Genomic DNA, 27,005 nt, shown 5'->3' on the forward strand with positions numbered 1-27,005 from the left:
CTAAACAACGTGGCAGTTCGACCCGCAATTAACACGTGTATCTGCGGAAACGAAATGTACAGGAAGAGTATAACATTTTTCACACAAGCAAATGTCAACGAGTACCACATGGTGAAACAGCATTTAGTTAAAGCATATGAAAGCTATGATGGATTCGGTCAAATCAGAGGAAGCTAGGGGTGAGAAAGTCCCTATTCTCGGAAAGAAGGATTCGGGATGTTGTTCTACAGGTAGGCATACTTTCATATTATTTTCATGTTTAAATTTACACTGCAAATCTCACATTTTTCGAACACTTAGACTTGTCACCTTTCTTAGAACACTTTTCAGACCACTTATTTAGTTCAAAACACATTTGAACGCTCGAGGGAACGTATTTGAGGAGACTTTTTGAGCACTGACACATGACTGTTCTTTTAGAACACTTTGTAGCATACTTTTTACAGCACGAATAGAATTCTCCTTAGATTATACCAATGGCTCTTGCTACTAACCAGGGTCGGACTGGGAATAAAATTCTGTTCGGGCATCCAAAGAAGAACGGCGCCTCTCCAATTAAAAAAAAAAAAAAACTGACATTCCTTATTAATGAAATACAGAAACATAAATTATAAAAACATTTCATAATTTATTTTAAACTGAAAAACTTATCAATTAATTATAAAAAAGAAATAAAGAATAAAATATTGATTTAAATAATCAGCTAATATTAATTAAAATCAATAAATAGCGTGTTATTTAAAAAAAAAGAGCAAATAATTTTTTTTACATCGTTGTGGCAGCAGGATGTGTTCGAGATACACCTGGTACAGTGTGTATAGTTAGTTATATCAGCTTTTTTAGCCTACTTTCCCAGTAAAAGTCAGAAAAAGAAGAAAAAAGCATGAAAGAAGGCTTAATGCATCTTAAAAATATCGCGAAAAACAAAAAAAAAAAAAAAGTCAAAAATAAATAAAATAATTAAATAAATATCGAAAAATTAAAAATTGAAAAGTAGGATAATGAGATGGGGAAAAATGTCTGTCGGTCTGTCTGTCTGTCTCCCCCTAATAACTTTTGAATGAATAGTCCGATTCGAACAAACTTTTTTTTGTTCAAAAGATCTCGGCGAGGACACCTCATTCCCATGTTTGACTTTTTGATTTGAACTATTTTTTGTTCAATTTTGAACAGTTCAAAAAAACTTAACATTAGCGCCTACGGGGAAATTCAAGGCAATTCCGAACTTTGAGGTGAATTCGCTTGAAGCAAACTGTAGGAAAAAGCTTTTGATGAAAAACTTGTAAAAAAAATATATATATATATTTCTGATTTGAACAATTTTCCGTTCAATTTTGAACAGTTCAAATCCCTTAACATAAGCGCCTACGGGGAAACTGAAAGTCAATGTAGATTCCGTACTTGAAGGCGGATTTTTTTCAAACAAATTTTGTTGGAAATAGCTCTTGACGCCAAACTCCAGACTCCGACTCCGAGAATTTAGGGGCACCTGACTCCGAATCCGATTCCTGTTACCGACAATTAATCGGACTCCGACTCCCCGACTTCGACTCTGACTTCGTAGCTTTGGCAAAAATTTATACACGGAGGACAAATGACTGACTCCGATTCTTGGATATTCGCAACTCCAACGAACTATAGGGGGTACTGTAGCCACTTTCTAATGGAGAACGAATAAGGTAAAACAAACGCACGTGGTAACGAAGAAAATGCTAATAAGCCCAGTAAATTTTGTTCGTATGCATGATTTTTTCGCTTTATACTTTTTAAATTAATTTTCAAAGTCTTATTGATATTCTGGCCCACGTAGAAAGAAATGAGAATTCAAAAAGCATTACTAAACGTCAAAAATTAATGCAAATTAAGAGTTCGTAGTTTTAAGCAGCCGTTGCCACGTTGTTGAATTCGATATTTATCAATTCTTGACAAAATTAAATAATAATTGTGGCCTGACAAGAATAACTATTAATGCTAGATAATTTAATTATATGAAATTACGAATTATTATCAAAAGAAGATGATACTTCTTTGCCTTGCTTGGCTAGCGCTAATTGTTTTGCATTTGTAGCTGAGTTATTTTTCTCAAATTGCCGAATCGCTTGATTTTAAATTTTTCTATTTCGTATTTTTCTAATTTCTGCGTTATGATTAAATTATGTCATGCCATGCAAATCATCAACAAAATTCTCACGGATATATGGTGGTAGTTTTCTTTTCAAATGATCTAACATTATTTCTTTTAACTTATCAAATTCTGTAATCTTTCTACCATTTTATTCCACTCATGATAAAAAATAAATATGTTTTAACTGATATGAGAAATCTCTCGCCAAATGTTCTTTGCTCGCACAATACTAAAACTATAACCCTAAACTATAATCCCACTATTTTGGCGAGGAAAATTCTCAGCGTTCAACATTTTTCATTTCGTTCTACGATAATATATTCAAGAAAATATTTTGCATACTCCCCATTCTAACTAAATGCTGCAGTAAATTAGGTTGGTTTAATTAATTATTTTTAAACTAAGCGGAGATGAAAGCCCTAATTCTTCTGCTAATGTTATCAAATCCTTCTTTCGAACTTAAGATTAAAAAAAAAAACCATATTCTTACAAATTCACACAAAACGATTTTAAAAAAAAACCTTACCTGGTATACCGTTATCCTCCTTCAAAAAAAAAAAAAAAAATGCACCGAACAGAGCAAATGCGAAGTTTGTTAACCCAGAGTTTTCTTGTTTTATGCTTTCGCCATTTACGACAATTATCACACTTTTTAGAGGGAAGTAATTAAAACTAACATTGTTTTGAGAAGATCGAGAATACCATTAAGAGACGAAACAATCTCTGTTGCTGAAAGCAATCTAACATCGAATGCGTTAATAAATACTCATAACAAACTGCCTGTGTTTACGTCAACAGACACACATGGAACGAAATGTGGCAATGTTTTAGTTTTTTCGGTAGTTTTGTAAATCACCGCAAGATAGCGTATTCGAGCGCTGGAGTTGCGAATTCGTCTCCGACTCCTTTATCCCAAAATTCGCAACTCCAACGAACTATAGGGGGCACTGCAGTCACTGTCTAATGGCGGACGAAAAAACTAAAACAAACGCATGTGGTAACGAAGAAAATGCTAAAAGTGTTGTGATTTTTGTTCGTATGTATGATTTCGTATTATGATATTCTGAACCACGTAGAAAGAAATGAGAATTCAAGAAGCATTACCAAACGTCAAAGATTAATGCCAACTACGTAGTTCGTAGTTCTAAGCAGCTATTTCCACGATGTTGAATTCGATATTTATCAATTCTTGATAAAACTAAATAATAATTGTGGCCTGACAAGAATAACAATTAATGCTAGAAAATTCAATATGACAATACAAATTATTATCGAAAGAAGATGATACTTTTTTGCCTTGCTTGGCTAGCGCTTATTGTTTTGCATTTGTAGCTGAGTTATTTCTCTCGAATTCCCGAATCGGTTAATTTAAAATTTTTCTGTTTCGATTTTTCTAATTTCTGAGTTACGATTTAATTATGTCATGTTATGCAAATCATCAACAAAATTCTCACGGATATATGGTGGTAGTTTTCTTTTCAGTTGATTGACCATTTTTTCTTTTTACTTGTCGAATTCTGTAATCTTACTACCATTTTATTCCACTCATGATAAAAATTAAAAATGGTTTAACTAAAAACGCGAAATCTCGCCAAGGCCTCTACTTTGCTCGCACAATACTAAAACTCTAACCCTAAACAAATTTGGCGAAACCTTTCAGCTGAGAATAAAAGGAATAAAGTAAATTCTTTCTCGGTTAAACATTTTTCATTTTGTTCTACGATAATATATTCAAGAAAATATTTTGCATACTGTCCATTCCAACTAAATGCTGCTGTAAAATATGGTTAGTTTAATTAATTAAAGATTAAAAAAAACACATATTCTTACAAATTCATACAAAACAATAAATTTTTTTACCTTGTATAACGTTATCCAAGTTTGTTAATCCAGAATTTTTTGCTTTCATCATTTCTTAATCAACTCATATTTTAGAAGGAAATAATGAAAACTAACATGATTTTGAGAAGCTCGAGAATACTACTTAGGAACGAATTAATTTCCGTAGCTGAAAACAAACTAAGACACATCGATTGCGTTAATAAATATTCAGAACAAACTGCCTGTGTTTACCTCAGCAGACATACGTGGAACGCAACGTGGCAATGTTTTAGTTTTCCCGACAGTTTTATAAATCACTGCAAGGTAGCGTATTCGAGCGCTGGAGTTGCGAATGGTTTTAACTGTGAAATAATTATTGTTGATATGATTTGTTTTTATTTTAACGCTAAAGTTTTAATTTAGGTATTCAGTTTTCGGTGAATAAACTCGAAGTCATTTATGTTTCTACACATAGATATGCGCAGACGATTTTTTTTTGACAATGAAAAGTATTTCTTTAAGTTGACATTTTATTGTTTTTATTTATCTTGGTGAGTGCATTAATTCATTTAAAAAATTATTTTTGGCAACAGGGAAAAAAGAAACGATTTTTTTTATATTTTGATATGATTTATTTATTTTAATGAGCTTATTAATTTTAATTACATTATTTTTTCGTTTTGAAAACTGTTAAAGAATTTTTTTTTTAATGGAAAAAGTGTATCAGCTGCTTTGTTTAAAAGGTGCTGCTATTTTATTTGTTCGTTTTTTTTTTTTTTTTTTTTTTTTTATTTCTACGCATCTATTTTTTTTAGATGAGTGAAGAATATTTTATTCCTAGAAATTAGCTTAAAATATTGGGAAAATATGTTTGAAACAATTTGCGATTTTAGCTATTTTTGAGAATATTTATCAGGTACTAGAAAGTAGTATGGGTATACGGGAAAGTAGGCTCGTATAGTTCTAGACGGAACTTCTTGTTACTAAATTTGTAAGTACCCGAGTTCACACGATTGGGAACGAGTTCATTGTCAACGAAGAGATGGTACAATAATTTAAAAAGTTAACTGTTGGCACTTTGTGTTTGTTCACAAATAAAATATTTGTGCAAAATAAAATATTACGGACACACTTTAAAATGATGCCTTACGCTTGATATGAAGTTTGATGAAGTATTACGAAAGTTATGGAGTACTAGGAGTATCACAAAAATGTACCATTGAGAAATAATATATTGCATGATTTGTTTTTTTTTTTCAGTTTTTGTGTTTATTTTGTTATTTGTTTAGAGATAAATATGTTTTCTTATTATCGCTTTTAAGGCGTAGATTTTTTTTTTCGATAAAAGCTACACTCTTCTCTCAGTAATAAATTTTACTCTGCTGTATATTTGTCTTTATATCTGCAACTCAGAGCCAGACCAACGTAGGTCATATCATTGCTACTTGGCTCGCGCTATTTTATACTGGCAAATAATTATAAACATGTTCCTTTAAGGAATTATGTTGTGATAACTCGATGCGGATTAAGATTCTGCATATAAAGAAGTAGTAACCTGAAAACTGCCATTTTTGGACTTACGTTAGTCTGGCTCCCAGGTTCAGATATTAAAATTCTATTTGTCTGTGCATACTATTTCCTTTCCTTTCATGCTAAATTTTGTGCCCACAATTTTATTTTATTTGGTGTAACTCTCAGCTTTCATCTCTTTTAGGAATCCCGGCGAGGTACGCCATGACATGGTGGAGTTTCCTCGGTATTTTCAACGTGTATACCATGCGGGTGAACTTAAGTGTCGCCATGGTTGCCATGGTGAGAAAGACATTCCATCCTGACCTTCCATCAGAAGGAGGGCTAGAAGTCGCCTGCCCCAACCTTCTCGAGTCACGACAAAGTGTAAACTATTCCAGTGTAATACTATCGTCTGTAAGTTAATTCCTATCTTGGACATTTAAAAATATAAAAGTAACAAACAATTTAAATTTACTCAGAAATTATTACGTTGTTATTGCCGCAGGGCTCTTTACATAAACTACTTCTTGTTCCATTCCAGACTTCCACTTATGGTGAATTCGACTGGGATTCTGACACTCAAGGACTGATTTTGGGCTCCTTTTTCTACGGTAACATAATTACGCAAATACCTGGAGGAATGGCTGCTGAGAAATGGGGAGCAAAGTGGTTGTTCGGAATAGGGGTTCTCGTCACTGCCATCTTCACTCTGCTCACTCCTTTGGCAGCTCGATGGAATGTCTACGCCCTCATAGCCGCGAGAATCATGGAGGGGCTTGGAGAGGTACGTTATGCTATGAGTCTCACAGCATTAAATCAGAAGTACAATGATTGAAGGTTACTCTGATTACAATGGTTCAGCAGATCAATCGTCGGTTATTCAGATCACAATAGTTCATCAAATAGATCTCTGATTATTCAATCCAGATCACAACATTTCAATAAATAGATCACGAGTTACTCTGATTACAACAGTTCAGCAGATCAATCGCCTTTTTTTTTTTTTTCAAATCTCAACATTCAGCAAATTGGTCGCTAGCCACTCTGATTACAACAGATCAGCGGATCGATTCGTAGGTCATGCCGATCACAATAGTTTAGCAGATTGATCTCCGATTAATCAATCCGGATCACAATATTTCAGCGAATAGATCACGAGTTATTCTGATTACAACACTTCAACAGATTGACGGTCGGTCATCCAGATCACAATAGTTTATCAGATAGATCGCCGATCATTTAGATCACAGTTCACAGTAATTTAGCAGATTGATCGCTGGTCATTCAGATCACAACACTTAGACAAATTGATCTATGCGAATGATGTCATGTGTCAATAACATGCTTGCTAATAGATTTTGCCCATGTTGGGTATACCAAGATATATACCCCCCCCCCAAAAAAAAAAAAATATTTTCCACTATTTTGCGGCTTGCATTGATTTCAAATTTCATGTACTTTAGTCATTTTATATCAATGATGTCATGTGACAATTACATAATTATGATCCGCGCAGATAGGTTATTGTCCATGCCGGATATACCATGATCTATAAACCTGGAAATAACTCCAAATATTATTTTCCATTCTTTTACGGCTTGCATTGATTTTGTATGCCATGTACTTTAGTGATTTTATGTTAAACATTTAAAACAATGAAAGTTTGTTTTTTGACTTTTTGAAAATAATCAATTTTTGCGATGCCGGTATTTTATGTCAATACTATCATAAAATACGTTTAATAATGAAAGTTTTTGGATTTGATTTTTCAGGGGGTTACATATCCAGCCATGAATGCCTTCCTAGGTCGCTGGGCTCCCAAATACGAGCGAAGTCTTCTTTCCAGCTTAGTCTACAGTGGTGGACCTTTAGGGACAGTAGTTGCCCTTTCTCTCTCTGGTTATCTAAGCTCTTCGAGTTTCTTAGGCGGTTGGCCTTCTGTCTTTTATGTGTTTGGTAAGTGAATCAACTGCCACTAAAGCTTTCTTAGGGGCTAAATAACTTTCAATTATAATTTTTTTTAATATTTCAAGATTTTAACATTTAAGTTTTAATATTTAAAAAATAAATAAATCTGTATTTGAAAATTAGAGAAAACTAACAGTATTTTAATATTTCTACTATTAAAACTAATAAACAATTATTAAGTATCTGAAAATACTTTAAGTGCAATTCTACGGGTAACTGATTGATATTTTTAGAGCAAAATAGTGTGTACATTGTAACATTCAACGTAACAAAATATACGTTGTGCAAACGATCTTTTCTCCTGGGTTATTGTATTTTTTAAGCTGAATTTAATGGTATAGTTGAATTCTTGAAATACATTTCGGATGATTAAAAGAAAAAAGGCAAAAGCATGGTAACTGACTGACATGCTACTGCTTAAAATGTCAGTCAATTACCGTGTTTTTAACAAATTTTTAAAAATCAACCGAATTATATTTCGAGAATTCAATTAAACCATTAAAATCAGCTTAAAAAGTACAATAATCCAGGAGAAAAGATCGTTTGCACAACGTATATTTTGCGTTGAGCATTAAAAAATACTTTCTGTTTTGCAATAAAAATGTCAGTCAGTTACCCGTGAACTTGCCCTTAACTAATTTAACTATAAAGACTGATCAAACAGTAGATTATGCTGATAAATTGCAATAAAGCAAATAATTTGTGAAATGTCTTCCTTTATCGTTTTGTTTTGTTTTTTAGTAACTTTGGTTATCCAATTTGAAGCCTTGAGGTACTCGATTGATCGATGAGTTATTGATCGGTACTGATTGATAACAAAGATGTACCCATGTAGGGCAGAGGCGTAGCTAAGGGGGGGGGGGTTTGTGGACAAACCCCCCCCCCCGAAACGTTAGTCTCAAAAAAAAAGAGAAAAAGAAGAGAGAAGAGAAAGAAAAAAAAAGAAGAAAAGGAAAAGAATTCCAAGCGATCATATGTATATATATATATATATATATATATATATATATATATATATATATATATATATATATATATATATATATATATATATATATATATCTATATATACACACACACATATATATATATATATATATATATATATATATATATATATATATATATATATATATATATATGTAAAAGAAGTAACCCCCCCCGAAAGTCGGGTCTAGCTACGCCACTGATGTAGGGACATTATCTGGGCCTGTTAATACAATAAAAGTGCATTCGGCGGTCTGGTCATATGGGTTACAAAATAAGTATTGAAATAAATTGCAAGTAACGTTTTTTAAATTTCGAAAATCATTCATAAATGAGCAACTTTATATTTAAGCTTTCTGAAATACATATAAAGTAATATGCACGTCTACTATTCAAAATAGCATTTCATGTCCACTCTTTTAAGATGCAGCATAAAAGAAATGTTACATTTTCATTCCATAAAGTACGTGTAGTTTTAAATTTTTTCATACTCTGAAAAAATAACGTAAACCGAATAATTTAACTAATGTTCAGGAATTATTTTGGAGATATTCCCAGAAAAGGTGGATTCTTCGTTATTCAATCAAGTTTTGAGTTTAGACAATGCAGATCAAGAGGTTTTACCCTTAGAGCAGGAATTAGTAAATAAAGGGAGCAAATTCAAAGCTGGGGCAATGATTCTAAGTCACGTGACTCAACAACGACGAATGTTTGACACATTTTGATTGAAACTAGCGAAAAACTTGATTTCTTAAAATGTTTTGCTTTAAAATCAGTTACGTGACTTGGGGTCTTTTCTTCACGAAAGTATGTCTTCACTTAATCTATTTTATCTCTTCTCAATGGTTTTAATAACAGTATAGTTTGATCCTGATAACTTCCTTTGTGATGCACGAGCGATTAAACCATTTCTTTAGTTAATATAGGTGTGAAGAAAGCTGCTTTACCTTACCAATAACGTACCACGACAGATATTATTCCTGAGTAAATGTAGGATTTCCTTCTCGTTCACCCCAAGTAGAAGTGTACTCTACCGAGGTGAGGCGTCGTGTTATCACAGCCATTCTAAAACGAGCTGATGTGTGCATCACATGACTTCCTTTTACACCAATTTAATGCTATTTCCCTATTATTGCAATTTTAATGGGATTCTCTCTCTAACTCTTTAAATATCACTAGCAATGGCCACATTGAAAGCAGATTTAAAAAAAAAAAAAAAAAAAAAATCGCCAAATTTTTCGCCAAGTTGGCGACAAAACTTGGCAACCAAAAGACTGGCGATATATCGCCAAGTGACCGCCAAATTATAACACCACTTGAGTTTGCATCGAAATTAACAATGATTTCCCCCCAAAAAGGTGCAAAAGACCCCTTTAGAAACACCCGAATGCAACCAAAATAGGAGGTGCACAACTAGACCCCACTACGAGTCTATGTACCAAATTTCAACTTTCTAGGACATACCATTTTTGAGTTATGCGAGATACATACGCACATACGCACATACGCACATACACACATACGCACATACATACAGACGTCACGAGAAAAGTCGTTGTAATTACCTCGGTGATGGTCAAAATGGATATTTCGCGTGTCTATACATTCTTAGGCACTTTTCCGCATGTGGTCGAATCGAAAAAAAAACTCAACATTCATTTGGGGGTGAGCAAAATGGAAATTAAGGGCGATTTTTGAGTGAAAATTTTTTCGCGAATACAATACTTCCTTTTTTGTAAAAGGAAGTAATTATCGTTCAAATTTTAGGATAGTTGTTTAATAGTTAAATTTATTAAACAAATTCTTACTGAATATGATTAATAGAGTTGATACAACTTTGATTATTTTGTAATGGTTTGCTGCGTTAGTTAAGCAACTCTACTTCGCTGATGTACTCTATTTTTGTGACAGGCGCCCTTGGATGCGTGTGGTTTGTTTTCTGGATCATCTTTGCATACGAAAGCCCTGATCAACATCCTCACATATCAAAGGCAGAGCTGAACTACATTCGATGTGGACAGGACAGACAGGAAGGTGTGGTGAGTTTTAAGACATGAAATTGATATAACAGCAAAAATAAAAGATGATACCCCCTTTATCCGGTCCTTGTTTATCCGGATCTGCGGAAAATCCGCAGGATTTGAACCCATTCTGTACACATTGATGTTAATTTTAAATGTGATACCAAAAACGTAAATACAAGAACGCCCAGCATTGGCTTTTTATTTTTATCTGTTAATGATAAAGTTTTTGCGCGACCGTGCTTCCTTCAAACGTCCCACGTGTTTGAAAAGGCAGAAATCGGATTCCAATGATTGGACCAATTCTTTGTAAAGAAATGATGTGGAAATTATTTTTACACTCAGAAAATCTTAATGTGTATAGTCCGACCACGAACAAATAGCTCTTGTCACTCATTTGAGAAAACGGGTCCATTCCTTAAAATAGGTACAGAAGGAAGAAGGACACGTACCATATTTTGGAGTTTAGCAACATTTTGGCAATATGAAAAAAAAATTTACTCCAAGTATATTTTCTTTATGTGATTATTTAGACCTGAAAGATTTAAGTTGCGGCAATAACTGCGTTGCGTTGGCGAAAAGATAAAAATGACAAGCAATGCATTCTTTATACCAACCCTACTCTAGCCAATTTTCAATTGAAATTAATCACTGGGAGCGTTGTTATCTCTGACCAATGACTGCTGAAATAAGTAAAACCAAGACCCACCCACTTACGTAGGATGTGACATGTTCATTTGCAAATCCAATTTGCCTGTCCAGTTTGCACCACTTGCAAATTCCGTTCCAACTTTTCTCTCCAAATCGCCCCTTCACGAAAATGGACAATTTTGAAACGGGGCGGAGCAAGAGCTCAACTTTTCGTGGTCGAATTATAATACAATATAACCTCTCTTATGCTACCCTCCTTCATCCGGATCTCCGGTTACTCCGTAACAAATTTGTAGAGTATTAAAAAATTTTATGTTTATATAAATTATAATTTTAACTTATGACAGTTGAACTATAGTTGAAATTATCACAGTTGACCAATTTTTCGGTTTCTTTACATAGAAATTTTTCAGTTTCAGTTTGCAAATTATACGGATCCTCAAACGAAAACCAAATTGATTTTTTAGAAAATATCATAAGAATTACTGAATATCTTGAGCTGAAAATTTGGATACCCGAATAAAATCCCTTCTAGATACTATCATTTTCTGATAGTCTGAGGGGGGCTCCGTTCCCTGGTCGTTGACGCTCACCAATCCCTGAAAATTGCTACGTAATCTTATTTGATTGACGATTAAAATCCTCTGTTTGGAAGAATCAGATTAAAATACGCGTTAAAGTTACAACAAAATGAAAATCATCCTCCCTTTTTCGTAGAAAATAGAGTTTACATAAAGAGCTCATTATAATTAGAGCAATATTAAAACTTCGCTCCCAACCGAAGACAAACAGAACATGATGGAAATACGCATAACGAACTTTTTTAAAAACAAAAAAACTTTGGAAAGAACCCCTTCACCTTGATCTGAATCAACTTTCAGTTATTGTAACTAATGGGTTCTTGAGCATAGCAAAACGGCAGTTTTGTACGTTTGAAAAGTAGTTTTCAAATTTATGGTCTCTAGTAACATTTCGCACTTTAGTCCCATGCTTGAAATGAGAACTTTTGTTGAAGTAGAAACCTTTATATCAATTACCCTAATTAGTTGAGAAAACTGGAACAAGCTTAATCTGATGCAGAAAAAAAAATTAATTTGAATTTTGACATCTTGAATTCAAATTATGTTTCTCGCAATCACGAGTGTGTGTATGTAGGCGTGTGTGTTTGTGTGTGGGGGTATGTGTTTGTGTGTACGGGTTATGTGTATGTGTGTGTAGGCATGTGTGTTTGTGTCTGTGGGGGTGGGGGTATGTGTATGTGTGTGTAGGCATATGTGTTTGTGTCTGTGTGCAGGCATGAATGTGTGGGTAGTTGTGTGTATGTGTGTGTGCATGTTTTTGTGTGTGTATATGTGGGTGTCTGTATGTATGCGTGTGTGTATGTTTTTGTATGTGTGCATGTGTTTGTGTATGTGTGTGTATGCGTTTGTGTGTGTGTGTGTGTGTAGTTGTATATGTATGCGCGTGTGTGTAGGACATGGATGCAACCTGGAGACGGCTTTCGCTAGAGATGCAGCATCGTGAGGAGCCCGTCGACGGTGATGGTGCGGAGGGTGGCGGTGGGAAAAATCATAGGAACGTCAAAAATAGTCAAGTGAGAACAATAAGCAATCGTGATTGCTCAAAAAAGCTCTTTCGATTGGCATAGAATGTTAAGAGCTGTGGAATATCTTTGATCCTATTTATAGGCATTTTTTGTGAAAGTTTAGCTTTAAAAAAATTAAAATAATTCGGAATTAAAAAAAAAAAAAAAAAACGCTCCGAGGAGCAAACCATTGGGACTCCAAGCAATTTTGTATCAAATTTCAAGGCTGTAGGTGCTACGGGACGCAGGCCCGCCACAAATAGAATTTCGCAACCTCTTTGACGTGACGTTTTTTAAAGAAAATGTTATAAAATAGGGGTGTAGGGTTGTCTACGCAAAAGAGATCAAATCATAATGTTGTTGCGATTTGGAACTTCAATGATTGGTTAATTTTGCAGCTATTCTAAAGTTAAAGAAGTCGTTTAGCAGAAATCTGCAAAATCTCTGCAGATTTCTTGCAGAATTTTGTGAAGGCATAACATAATCTATTTCCTGCGAAGACGTCATGTTTTGAGTCGAATAAGCGTCATTTGCGGGATTTTTAAATCTAACTTACAATTTAAAAAATCTGCAGACAAATGCAAAATTTGAAGATGCCAGCAAGTTTCCTGCAAAAAACATTCAATTATTGAAACTTCAAATCGCGCAATGATCACTTCTGTTTAGCCTTTAACCAGCGTGTTCGCAATATTTTCTCAATACATTTAAAAAAGTAATGGGAAAGAATTAGGAAATTCTGTTTGTAGCGGACCTTCGTCTAGGGGATCTCATAGAACCCACAGCCTTGAAATTTGGTGAAAAATTACGCGTTTCATTCCCGGATCGTTTTATTTATTTATTTATTTTTTTTTTTTAATTTTTTTTTTGAATTTCAAATTAGTTTTTTTTGTAATTTTTTAAGTAAAAATTTCACATGAACTGCGATTAAAGGGATGAAAGATTTCCCACAACCTTTAACATTCCATGTAACTCAAAATAGCTTTTTTTTCCCTGGCATCAGATTAAGCTGCTCATTCTAATTTTCTCAATTAATTAGAGCAGTAGGTATAAGGGTTTCTGTTTTAGCAAAAATTCTAGGATAAACTCAATTCAAGCATGGAACTGAAGTGCAAAATGTTACTAGAGGCAATAGATTTGAAAACTACTTTTCAACCGTACAAACCTTCCGTTAAGCAATGTTTAGGAGCTCGTTAGCACCTGTAGCTCTGAAAGTGGTATAAGTTACTCTCGAAATTTGAAGAAGGAAGCTCTTTAAAGCGTTTTTTTTTTTTTTTTTAACTCACTTGATTATGCCCTGTTCCATCAAGTTCTTATTGTTTCGCATGCGAGCGGGATTTGTTCATTCTCTCGAGTTCTTTATTAAGATTCTATTTTCTACGGAAGAGGGGGGGGGGAGTATTTTTATTTTGCTCTGATCGTAAATCATTTTTTAACTGGATTCTTCCAAATGGACGATTTAAATCTTTGGGAACCAAATAAACAATTTTCTAGAACTAGTGAGCGTTATCGAGCAGAGGGCGGAGTCCCCAAGTTATCTAACTTTTTATATCTACCTTAAGAAGAAACTCGATGGGGTTAGTGGGTCAACCAAAGTCGGATCTAAGACTATGAGTGTTATCTTTCATTTGCAGAGAGCACCAGTTCCTTGGAGATCCATCTTACTATCTGGACCTGTATGGGCTCTGGCCATCACCCACTTTGGAAACAGCTGGGGCTTTTACACCCTCCTCACGGAGCTCCCTACTTACCTCTCAAACATCTTGCATTTTCATCTGAAAAAGGTAAGTAAACATTAAATTCCTGATTACTAGTAGGGAAATGCGGGGCAAAGTTAAATGGGGAAAGATTTACTATGTTTTTAGCGCCATCTATCGGGAAATGTTTCAGGTAGGGCACGAGACTCGACAGAATTTGTGATAACTACCCAGATATGCAACTGACACCGAGCCGTGTTTTTGACTGTCCAGCTATAAGTGACAAGCAGAATGGAAGTTTTGCTTTCATCGATAGAACTTTATGCCGAAAACATTGATGGAATCTCTAGGCCGTCATCAAGATTCACGGTTATATCTAATACGGCTTTCATAGACAGGACAAAAAAAAAAAAAAAAATAAATAAATAAAAAAATAAAAAAATAAATAAATTTTGGCATCTTGAATTCAAATTATATTTTTTGCAATTACGAGCGGAATGTGTGTATGTAGTGATGTGTTAGCATGTGTATGTATATGTAGTGGTCTGTACTCGTGTGTGTGAGTGTGTGTGTGTGTAGGATATGGGAGCACCCTAAAGACGGTGTTCGCTGTAGGAGCAGCATCGGGATGGGACGGCGGAGAGGGAGTTCCTCCAAAAATCAAAGGGCAGACGGGCGCCTAAAACGGTCAAGTGAGAACAATAAGCAATTCGCTTAAAAAAACACATGTCGTCTATTCCAATCAGGTAAAAGCTACCCCTGTAGGTCAAAGCATATGATAATGAAAGCAATTTTATAAAAGTTGATACTCATGTTGTAATATTTTGTTGTCAGTCAACAATTATTTTTATTATTATAAAGTGTTAAAGTTTTTGTTATTAACATTTTAGGTATTTATTGAGACATACTAATGTTTGAGAATAAGCATTTATTCTTTCTTAAATAATTAAATTGAGTAGCAAAAGGAATAAAAGGCATTAGAATCAAGCATCAAGACCGAACAACCAGATGCACTTGCAATACTGTACTTATAGTGTAAGTTAAATTCAGCCGGGTGATGGCGAATTACTTCACTTTACAGATATGTATTAGAGGGGTTTCTTTTTACTCGAAAACTTACTATTTACATTCATAAAAATAAAACCTTTACACACCGTGATTTTAGAAAATGTGTCAATTTCTTTTCAGAATGGAGTTCTTTCTGCTCTTCCTTATTTGACGAAAGCAGTTTTCGCAGTCCTCGCTAGCATAGCAGCTGACAAATTGAGAGCCAAGTCCAATCTGCGCATCACCACCATCCGAAGAATCATCAATTCTATTGGTGAGTATAAAGCCCGACCACATTTCACCTCAACTTAACCACGTAATACATTTCCTTGAATAGTATTTCAATATTAAAGAAATCTGTCTAAAAAATGAGTTGAGTTTGATAGTTAAGATTAGAATCAAAATTAACTGTTAAACCTTACCTCTCCTCTCTACTGAAGTTACTTTTCATTGCCATGGTTTCATTGCGAATTTAACAAGTATGGATCTCACAAGTACTAAAAGGTGGCCTAAACTGGCAGTAGGGGGGGGGGGACACTCCAGAGATGAGGCAGTGAGAAGCAAAGGGATGTAAGTGCCAAAATGTAAAATTTGGAGCTAATCAGTACAAATAGCAGGTGAACCTCACCTCAGTTTTAGGGCAAGGGATGGTGCTAGTAGCTTTGGTGGGTGCTAAATTTGCAGCATAATTTTGAAAAAAATTTCAATAAAAGTCCACCTAGGAATTGAACTTGAAACGCGTTTTACTCGAAACTTTAAAAAGTCCACTTGCATCCCGTTGCTTCTCACTGCCTCATATGTTCTTTTAAAGACAGGTAACGCAATCTACCAGATAACACATTAACTATAGTTGAGGCAAACCTAACCTGGAGGGATTGTGAAGGCTAATCAATGTGCAAATGTCTTAGAAATACTCATGCCTACCAATGGGCATCTATTTTGCAGATGGATCTTGGGTTTACTTTCATGATGTTGAAACAGTGCTAACACCATCTTAGCCTTGTCACACTGAGAGGTGCATCTTGCATTCATTTTTTTTCTTGGAAAATCTTTCTGAATATAACGTAGAACTGAATTTTTTGTAATTATTTCCGTTTGACAGGCAATAAATGTGGAACTGATTTCATAGGCAGTAGTTTAACTCATTTGTCTAATTAGACATTAGTTCCCGAAGTCGGGGACCAGTGGAACAAGCAGGGCTCCGCCCTCTGCTTGCTTCTCCCGTTCGCTGCTTGCGGCAGGTGACAATTAATGATTTTAATGATAGTTTAATCAATTCATACCTTCTGCTCTTTAAGGTTTAGAGGGGTGAGACAAGTTGGAATGTCTCCTCCTGGATGTCCTGTATCTAATGTTCCTGATATTGACCTGGTGGTGATCGTGTTATAAATACACAGACACGCACGCACGCACAGGTAGGCGGGCACAGATTTTAATAGTATAGATGCACTATTACTGTTTCGGTTGCGTCAAATTGAGATTGTAAATCCTTATTATTATTTTCTGGTTTTAAAAAGTGACTTGATGTAATCAGTAAGCTACTTTCTGCCATATGTAGAAGAGAAAAAATATATCCATGTGCATTTGTTTGTTTTCAGCACTCTATGGTCCCGGCGTAGGTATACTGGCTGTAGCATTTGTGGGTTGCAACCCGGTAGTCATTGTGGTTCTGCTTACCCTCTCTGTGGGTTTCAACGGGTTCATATATTCAGGGTTCAACGTCACCCACGTTGACATGAGTCCAGAATTTGCAGGTAAGCTATAATAAGTGTTACGGAGGAAAAATATTTCCTTCTTATTACAATCCAAGACACAAACACATGCAGCCCAACCGAGGTCCTATTCAATTGTGGTGGTCTGATCAGTAAGGCTTTGAACTTGTAACTGAAGAGTAGCGGGTTCGATGCCTGCCTGTTGAAGATCCTCCGTGAACACTAGTGATGACTAGTGCACGTAAAATGTTCATAGTCCTCCTCCTCACCTCCAAGTTCTTCAAGGCTCCTTCTCCTTCATAGTCACCTCCAAGTTATCATTCCAAATCAGTACCTCTACGGGTGCTGGATCAGGCATCGTTTGACTCCTGATCTGGATCTAAAAACAGAGCTGTCAGGACCCCATCTAACGATTAATCCCTCGTGTACCGAAGGTACGAAGGATTCAGAAATGAAGTGAAGGTTTCTAGCCCCATTTAATTCAACTAAACTTGAGTAACTTTCGCTGAAAATTGTAGGAAGCTAAAGTGTAAGTCTAAGTGCTATTATTTAGTTCCACTGGGCGTCGTTTGAGAACTTGGGGTACTGTTAGGTTTTAGCGACAAACGTCAATTTCGCGGTGTATCATTTACTTTGACAAACATTCATTTTGCTTTCAATGATGCCAGGTAAAAATAACAGCATCATGCAAAAAGATTGTTTCATATCGGAAATTGGAATTTACTCGGAAATTTTCCTTATGGAATCAATTTCCAATTTGGCCGCTAAATAAGATGTCAATCCAAATTTGGGAAGACTTATTATTCTATTTAGGTTTACCAACGAAAATCATCCTCAAAGAAACGAAGGCACTCAAACGATTGGCCTCCAGTGCCCCGTAAAAGAACTAAAGCACCTTTCTCAGTCGGCATGACTTTCGTATAGATTGTTACGGACGATGCAGCTGTAGCAGGATTGAACAAAGCCACGAGTCAAGTAATAAAAAATAATTACTGCAAATTCCCGGTACACGGTACACACTGGAATCACGTTTGGAATTCTTTAATTCAGAAAAAGGGTTTCAGTTGCCTGAATGTGTACTAAAATATGTTCCGAATGTGCTCTGTGAGAAAGCAAGTTTATTTAAATATGCCCTGAGTCCCTGAGTGTTTATAGCTCAGAATATACAGGAAACTCATTCAGGGAATACACTCAGAATATGTCCGGTTTAACTTGCAAGAAATCTATTTTCGCAACCGTTATCCCTAGATGTATACTTCCAATTGCAAAAATGGTCAAAATCAGATGCAAGGTTTAGGTATTGAGAGTTTGAAGGGAAAATAAAAATGAGACAAAAAAAAAAAAAATACAAAATTTAACTTTTTACACGGGCCCTAGGTCCCCTAACTTATATTGAACTCGATTTATGATGTACATTGGTCGAAACAACAATTATTAAACAAAACTAGAAAGTCGCCAGTCAAGATATGACGGGTAAAAATTGCTTTTACATTTTAACGAAGCAATATTGCCTGTGTGGTGATATTTTGATAGTTAAAATTTTACCCCTCACTCCAGTGGATTAACTCTAAACTCCAGTGGATAGTGTTCATTTTTGATCACTTTTTCGATTCTTCATTCCCCTAAAATGACCGTCTTACCAGTAAAACAGTTAAGTTACTGGATCCAGTTCAACCTTGTTAAAAATAAAGCATGTCCCTTCATGTCAATCGCTACCAAAAAATATCCTCAAATTATGCCGTGGGGCAAGTTTTATTGTTGGTGACGTCAGGAGCGTTATTTGATCATTCGCTATTATATATATATATATATATATATATATATATATATATATATATATATATATATATATATATATATATATATATATATATATATCAGCTAGTTCATTGACTACGTTTTGATTTTCTGACAAATAACTTAAAAACAAATATTTTCTTTGTCTGAACAATTACTTTAATCTTTTGTAGCTTAAAGAAAAAATAGTTTGTTTTTAGACTGAACTTTCTTTTTTTCTTTGAGGGTGGGGGGGGGGAGGATAATTGCTTATTTTTTACCCAATTTTTGGCTAATAGCCTTAAAAAAGTAGTATGCGATCCACTGAATTATCCAAATGTACAAGATCCGGACATTAATTTCCAGGACTGAGGTAACTGTAAGAAAACGAAAAGTCGGAAGATGGCGCAAATATTGCATATTGAAGAGCGTATTCTTGCGCATGGGCAGTGCAATCGGCGACATTCTAAAGCAAGAGGTTCTTGTGGAAAGGCGCATTAAAACGTCGCTCTTCAATTCCTATTGTCACCATAATGCGAACTGTTTCAATTTCTTCCAGCGTGCATACGGACTGCGGTAGACCTGTGTGTGGATCATCATCGACGCTTTTGCGCTCGTCCCGAAAGTGTTTAAACCATTCAAGAGTTCAAGTAAACTTGTTTCAACATTTTGTATGATTCTGCAGCTGTCTTGCCCAGTTGGAAGCAAAATTCAATGCTAATTTTTTGCTCCATTTTCACTCCGATGACAGGAATTTGAGAGCTATGTTTAATTCGCCTTTCCACCAGAACAACTTACTTTAGAATGACGCCGATTGCACTGCACATGCGCAAGAAAACGCTCTTCAATATGCAATCATTAGCACCATCTTTTTGTTCTCCTACAGTTACGTCAGTCCTGGAAATTAAAAGCCGGACCTTGTAGTATATTATCATTTAAAAAGAAAAATAATGCAAAAAAAAAAAAAAAAGCACTAAGTGTCCAAAAAAAAAAAAGTCGCGGTTGAATTTTAAACGTTCCAATTTTGGACGAATGTGATTCGATGAGTATTATAGATATTTGCATAAATCTTTGCTCGATGCAAGCTTAAAATGCGGGTGTTGCACTAGAAGACTATTTAGTTCGAAGTAAGCATGACTGGAATCGGTAGCTGTGTTCGAGGAAGTGATGTAACAGAGTTCAGAAATAGGCAAATTGTTGGCATGTACCAAAGTGGGACAAAATTCAAAGACATAGTTGAAATTAGTGGCAAAGGATTGCGAACTGTTCAACGCATTATTAAAAGGTGGAAAGATGGTGGAGAAGCTACCTGTTCCCGAGATCTTTGTGGTCGTAAATCCATTCTGGACGAACGTGACCGGCGTTTTTTAAAGCGATTAGTGAAGAAAAATCGCAAGAAATTTACTATTTAATTCACAGCTCTCTTCAACGAGGGAAGTAAAACAATTTCCTAGCGCACAATGCGACGAGAACTTCAAAAATCGGGACTAAGAAGTTGTGTTGCAATAAGGAAGCCACTTTTGAGTGTCATTAATCGAAGAAAGAGACTGCAATTTGCAAAAGATAATAAAAATTGGACTGTTAATGATTGAGGAAAGGTCATGCGGTTCGATGAGTCAAGATTTACTCTCTTTCGAAATGACGGACGCGTCAGGGTCGAAGAGAGCCACGCGAAGCAATGGACCCTACATGTCTCGTTCCCACTGTGCACTCTTTCGGAGGCAGTGTAATGATCTGGGGTTGTTTCTGTTCATCTTGACTAGGCTCTGTTGCGTTGTGCACCAATCAAATGAAGTCTGCGCAGTACATTAACATCTTGGATGATCATGTTGTGCCATTTATGGTCTTTTTTTTTCTGACGGTAGTGGTGCATTCCAAGACGATAACACCCGAGTACACCCGGCTACCATTGTTAAATCTTGGTTCGATGAGCAAGATGCATCATTTCAACACATGATTTGGCCACCACAAAGTCCAGACCGCAATCCAATCAAGAGTCTGTGAGACGTACTCGAAAAGGATTTAAGATCGCACATCACACTTTCCTTCATGTATCGAACGTTTAGGAGACCTCTTGATGGAATTGTAGGCGAAAATAAAAACGAATACTCTACAAAAGCTCACTGAAGCAATGCCGCGGCGTATGAAAGCTGTAATACGCGCAAAAGATGATCCAACCAAATATTAAGGCACGCGACGTTTTTTTTTTTTTTTTTTTTGGAAACGTAGTGTAGATTACGCGCTTAATTTATGTAAAATACACACGAAAGTAGTTAACATCAAAGTTTAGTCTTCCAAAAAATAGGAAGAATGAGAAGTTTAGTTGTGTAGCAGGAATGATGGAAATAGAAACACCTAAAAGTTTGAAAAATATCTACAAGTGTGATAATAGTGTTTTTTTCCATCTACCCCATGTTTCCAATAACCCCATCTGATCCTAAATGATATAAATGTTTCAATAACTAAATAAAAAATTTTGAAAAAAAATAGAACCGACTTCAAAATTGCTCTGAAAAGTGAAAAATAATTTTATTCTTTAAACACCATCGATAATACTTTTAAACATAATTTTTGAAGTTGGCGCAAAAACGATCGATAAAACCATTCACAGCCATAACTCAACTACAAGTATAAATTTAACCACGTCCAGTTTCTTCACTACCACATGCATTACGCATTGATGACAGCATATTTGAGTAACGATATAAATGTTTCGTTCCTAAGTTTGGATGATTTTTTGATAAAAATATGAACGAAGCATGGTTACAATGGATTTTACTTTTTGTTTTTGCGCCAACTTCAAAAATTATGTTTAAAAGTATTATCGATGGTGTTTAAAGAATAAAATTATTTTTCACTTTTCAGAGCAATTTTGAAGTCGGTTCTATTTTTTTTTTCAAAATTTTTTTATTTCATTCTTTTTAGTGTAAATGTAGATATTTCAGTAAAAGTAAGAAGTTGCCTAGTAAGAAGTGCGGCTCTATATCACTGTATTGCTTTAGAAAAGCCTTTATTCAAAATTATCATTACAATTACTATTGTAACGATAATTTTGTTATACAGTTAATGTAATTAATACAGTAATGTAATACAGTAAATGTAATACAGTATATGTAATTTACAGTTATATGGCACCAAACTTTTATAACAATAAGTTTCATATTGTCGCGTAGGTGAAGATAGCGAAGACAATGTGAAAGCCAAATGAAGCGAATACTCGTTAGTCTCAACTCGAGATCTTAATTCAGAACCACGAATGAACGTAACATCTCCTTATATACAACTTGAAAAAGTGCTGGAACTTTCCAGACTTGAAAAGATACAGAAATTAATAGAACATTCTAGAAAATACGGAAAACAGTAGGAACGAAATTTTAGTAAAATTCACTTTGTCCTAGTCGGGATTTGAACCCAGGTTGCTCGTGTGGGAGACGAGAATTCTACCACTGAGCCACCGTTATCCACGGATGACAAGTGCGAACTTCGCTACAATATCATTTTAATCATTTAATAGGGAAATTTACTGTTTTTTGCCCATAACTTTTTTTCTAAAGAACAAATATGGTCAAACAAAGTAATGGGACCTAAGTTGAGCCATCTTCTATCCATTAAAAAAAGAATCATCAAAATCGGTTCACTAGGTGAGACGCTATGAGTGGACAAACAAAAAAAAAAAACATACATACGGTATGAACTGATAACCGCCTCCTTTTTGAAGTCGGTTAAAAAGTGACTTTCTTTGAAATCTAAACGGGACACTGAAAAGTTGGCAAGAAGGGGGGGGGGATGTTCAAAATACAATACACATGATTTACTTGCTCCTGAAATCCTAAATAAACGAAGAATGGAAATAAAGGTCGTTTTAAGGGTTGATTCAGTTTTGTAGTCAGTAAGTTTTATGATAATAGTAATACATTACCTAATATGAAAACCAATTGTATTTTGAATCTAGGAACTTTGATGGGAATTACGAACTGCTTGGCGAACATGTCTGGCTTTTTGGCGCCTGCTTTTGTGGGATGGGCTGTCAGAGATGGAGTAAGTATCTTCTATTAACTTTTCCGGCAAAAAGATTTAGATTCTTTTTTCTCAGGTAGAGGAATAAAAGTGTTTAACTAAACTGTAATATAGGGTGATTCTAAACTGATGGTGTAGCATGGGTACTAGCACCAGACGATAAATAATTGCATAGGAACATAGGGTAGCTTTTATTTCTGAGAGGCTGAGAAAATGAAAGAAGAAACATCTCCTACGAGTAATGGCAATGAAAGTAAACGCCTCTGCCGTTATTTTGTACCTAACTATGCAGCATATGTTTTGTGTACGGGCGCCTGTGGACTCAGCTGGATATCTCTGGTAATGCTTTAGCCATGCAGTAACACATGAAGTCTACATGCAATATACAAGACAGCTCAGTTATCGCAGCCAGAGACTATCGTTCCGTTCTTGTTAGAACTCATCCAGGGGCCGATCTAGAGGGGGACCTTAGGGGCCATGGCCCCTCCCAAAACTTAGTGAGAGTGTAGGATTTTTTTAAGAAGAAAAAAAAAAGAAAAAAAAATTGAATGAGAAAATAACAAAATTTAACACATGAGTTTAATTTTAAAAGAAATTTAGGTTTTGATTGGGAGAGAAATTATGTCCCTCTGCTTGAAATAAAACTATTTTTCTCTAGAATTCGGTGTACATCATCTCTTGATGCCAACTTTAGACACTTTAACGATCTATTAATGCTGCTGTCCTCTAAATACACGTATTGCTCACGAGATCAAAGAGAACCTAAATTTGCGTTTTATGGCTTTAATTTCGAAACTTTTCAGAAGAAGAGCCCCTAATTCCCATGCTCCTCCACAAATGCCACGAAAGGTAACTAAACATTGATATCTTTTTCTTCAGAGCAATGAATTACATATAAAGAATTTTTAGGTATTCACCTTATCTTAATTTTTATAAATTCATCCTATTTCTGTTGTTATTTTAACGTTCGAACTAAGCATAAAAACATGAAAATGGGTAGAGGCGGTGATTTTTCGGAAAAATCGATGATCTGGCACTGTTTGAGAGGTGACCATTAGGACGAACATCCAAAGAAAGTTTGTTAAAAAAATTCGAATGGCCCCTCCCAAAATAATCGGCTAGATCCGCCACCGAACTCATCAGTCTGGATTAGTGAATAACCGAGCTGGAGGCAGATGTCATCTCATTGAAGCTGAGAGTGCCAAAAAACGGGTACATAAAGTAAATTTATCTCACCAGCGAGTGTCCGTAATATGGTGCGGTTCGACTAGCGAATTGAAGGGAGAGCTTAGGATTTAGCAGTAAGTTACCTACCCTAAGCCAAAGCTAATGCAGAACTACATGCAATATATCAGACAGCCCGGTTATCACATCCACAGACTGCAATTTCGTTCCTATTAGAACTCATCAGTCTGGATTAGTGAATAACCGAGCTGGAGGCCTGCACGCAGATCTGCCTTAGCTCGGGTTTCGTGGTGGTAACTTACTGGTAAATACCCAAGCTTTGCCTTCAATTTACGGCTCGAGCATGCTTCGGACACTCGCTGGTGACATAAATTTACTTTGTCTACGAGTTTGTTGTCATTCTCAGCTTGAATGAGATGACATTTGCCTCCTCCTCGGTTATTCACGAATCCAGACAGATGAGTTCTAATAAGAACGAAACTAGTCTGTGGCTGTGATAATCGGGCTGTCTTGTATGTTGCATGTAGTTTTGCCTTAGCCCTGGCTTAGAGGCGGAAACTTACTGCTACTGAAGTCTATTCCAGTCAGAAAAAATTTTCCTCTGAAGATCAAAGCATATGGTATTATAATAAAGTTTCAAAAATTGATACTAATATTGAACTATTTTGTTGTGAGTTAAAAATTCTTTTTGTTACTATAAAATTATTAAGTTCTTGTTTTTAACGTTTTAGATACTAGTGTAGCCTTACTAATACTCGGTGCTGTATTTGTCTATTTAATACTAGTGGTACCCGCACGGCTTTGCCCGTAATAGAAAAATTAAAAGGTCTTTTGGTTCGCCTGTATATTTACAAATAATGTATGGTGAATTTTCTCGCCAATTGGCTTGTGCCCAGGTTACGGTTAAACGTTATGATAATTTCGTACCTCGCCAATGGGCTTGTGCCCATGTTACGGTTCCACATTATGATAATTTCGTAATTTACTCGTCCATCTTATGATAATTTTGTTCTTAAAATTGGAATAGAAAAAGAACAGAATCGAATTTTCAAAAAATCGCTTTGAGTTGCACACCCCCATGTTGCAAACTAACTTTGTGCCAAATTTCATGAAAGGCGCTATGTGCGTCACAGAGATCCTGACAGACAGAGATCCGGACAGAGAGACTTTTAGCTTTATTATTAGTAAAGATTAAGCTTATTTTTATTTTAAATGTTTCGTACAACTAGATAAGTGTATGCGGAGCAAAATGAATGGCGCAAAGTGAAAAAGTTTATTTCGTTTACTCATTCAATCATTTATCAAATCAATTACGTATTCATTAATTAATTCATTTGCATTCCTGCATTTAATATTCATAATAATAATTTATTCGTTCATTCACGGGTTTTCTTGTTTATTCAATAGTTTATTTACTCATTTATTTTTCTCATTTCTTGATTTACTCGTTTATTGATTCATTTGTTTATTGTTGCAGTATCTACTCACTTATTTATTCATTCTTTTATTTTTCCATTCATTTGATCAAAAACACTTTTAATTAATCAAATAGAAAATATTTCATAACAAAAATTTATTTTTCACAATATCCCATAAAGCAAAAAAAAAAAAAAGCAAAAATTTTCCACCCTTTTTTTTATGTTTCAATACAAGTTTTAATATAATATGCATTGTTTCTTCTTTGTGTACTGTAATTTTGAAAAAATCTTTTCTAATTTGTTTATTTAGAAAAAGTAAAGTCATCTTACCTATTTAACTTTCCCCTACTTTTTTAAACACCATTAATTGGCATACAGCGTTATAATATAGACCTATCTCCAGGCTTCCACATAGACATCGCACTCGTTTATAGCGAAGCTGCATATGACGAATTTATGACTATAAAGTAATAGCTTCAATTCCTCATCAAGTTTTACGATATGTTTTTTTAAACCTTTCATAAGGAAATTACGGCTATAATGAAGTTCGTACTTTGCCCTTTCACTGTGAAAGCCCGTGTGTGTGTGACTGTAGGATAATTCTCTTTTGTTTCAAGTATAAAACTGCATGACCAGGGCGGTCATTCCAAGCTCGTCAGCTTGCGAGATCGAGATTCTCGCTCACGTGATCGGTTGTGACGTAGAAATGTCGCAAAGTAGCATTCTAATCTACTCGAACTTATCTTGCGGCTAGGTTCGAGTAGATTAGAATGCTACTTTGCGACATTTCTGCGTAACAACTTGCGAGAATCTCGATCTCGCAAGCTGACGAGCTTGGAATGACCGCCCAGTTTTTTGTTCGATTGCAAATTAATACACGTTTCTTGATTTCTCGGAGCAGCAGACACTGAAAAACTGGGGCATCGTTTTTGTGACCACATCTGCCATATACTTTTTCACTGGAAGCATCTTCAACCTCTTTGGATCCGCTGAACTACAGCCGTGGGGAGCTCCGACCAAAGACTTCGGATCTGGAATAGTTGTCCGAAAACCCGAAAAGAAAGAGACTGGAAAAACGAAACGGAGATCATACCCATAGAACATCTTGGCTGCATTTTCCTTTCCCGTGAAATGTTCTAGTCGCATTGTCTAGTCTAGTCCAGTCTGGTAGATGGATACTGAAGTTCGCTGCTCGTAGGAATGGATAATGAGCATATCGAATGTTTTTATAAAGAAGAATGGTAGTAACTGAAATTTTTCTGACTGTGGCAGCTGTTTCATTTAACCGTAGCAGAACCTCGTTTATCCGGCCTTTATTTATCCGGATCTAAAGATTATCAGATAAAATTTATAGCTTTTAAAAAAGAACTGTGATCACATAGATAATCTTAAATTATAATAGCAAGTATGTAACTATATGTACGATGAACATTCGCTTTTTATTTTGATTAAAAATGCAGCTCATGCAGATGTTGTGCAATAAATT

At 35.3% G+C, this 27,005-nt stretch overlaps 1 protein-coding gene across 1 annotated transcript; it reads left to right on the forward strand.

The window, feature by feature from the left end:
• On the forward strand, positions 1–26,639 carry LOC129229740 (putative inorganic phosphate cotransporter). Its single transcript, XM_054864108.1, has 10 exons — positions 1–230; positions 5,661–5,872; positions 6,000–6,242; positions 7,231–7,414; positions 10,325–10,452; positions 14,302–14,451; positions 15,553–15,685; positions 17,010–17,165; positions 22,852–22,937; positions 26,421–26,639. The coding sequence occupies exons 1-10, from the start codon at positions 137–139 to the stop codon at positions 26,616–26,618; spliced, it is 1,584 nt and encodes a 527-aa protein (XP_054720083.1). The 5' UTR covers positions 1–136; the 3' UTR covers positions 26,619–26,639.
• Positions 26,640–27,005: the final 366 nt, after the last annotated feature.

Source organism: Uloborus diversus, chromosome 9 (genome assembly GCF_026930045.1).
Source record: "Uloborus diversus isolate 005 chromosome 9, Udiv.v.3.1, whole genome shotgun sequence".
Classification (NCBI taxonomy): domain Eukaryota; kingdom Metazoa; phylum Arthropoda; class Arachnida; order Araneae; family Uloboridae; genus Uloborus; species Uloborus diversus.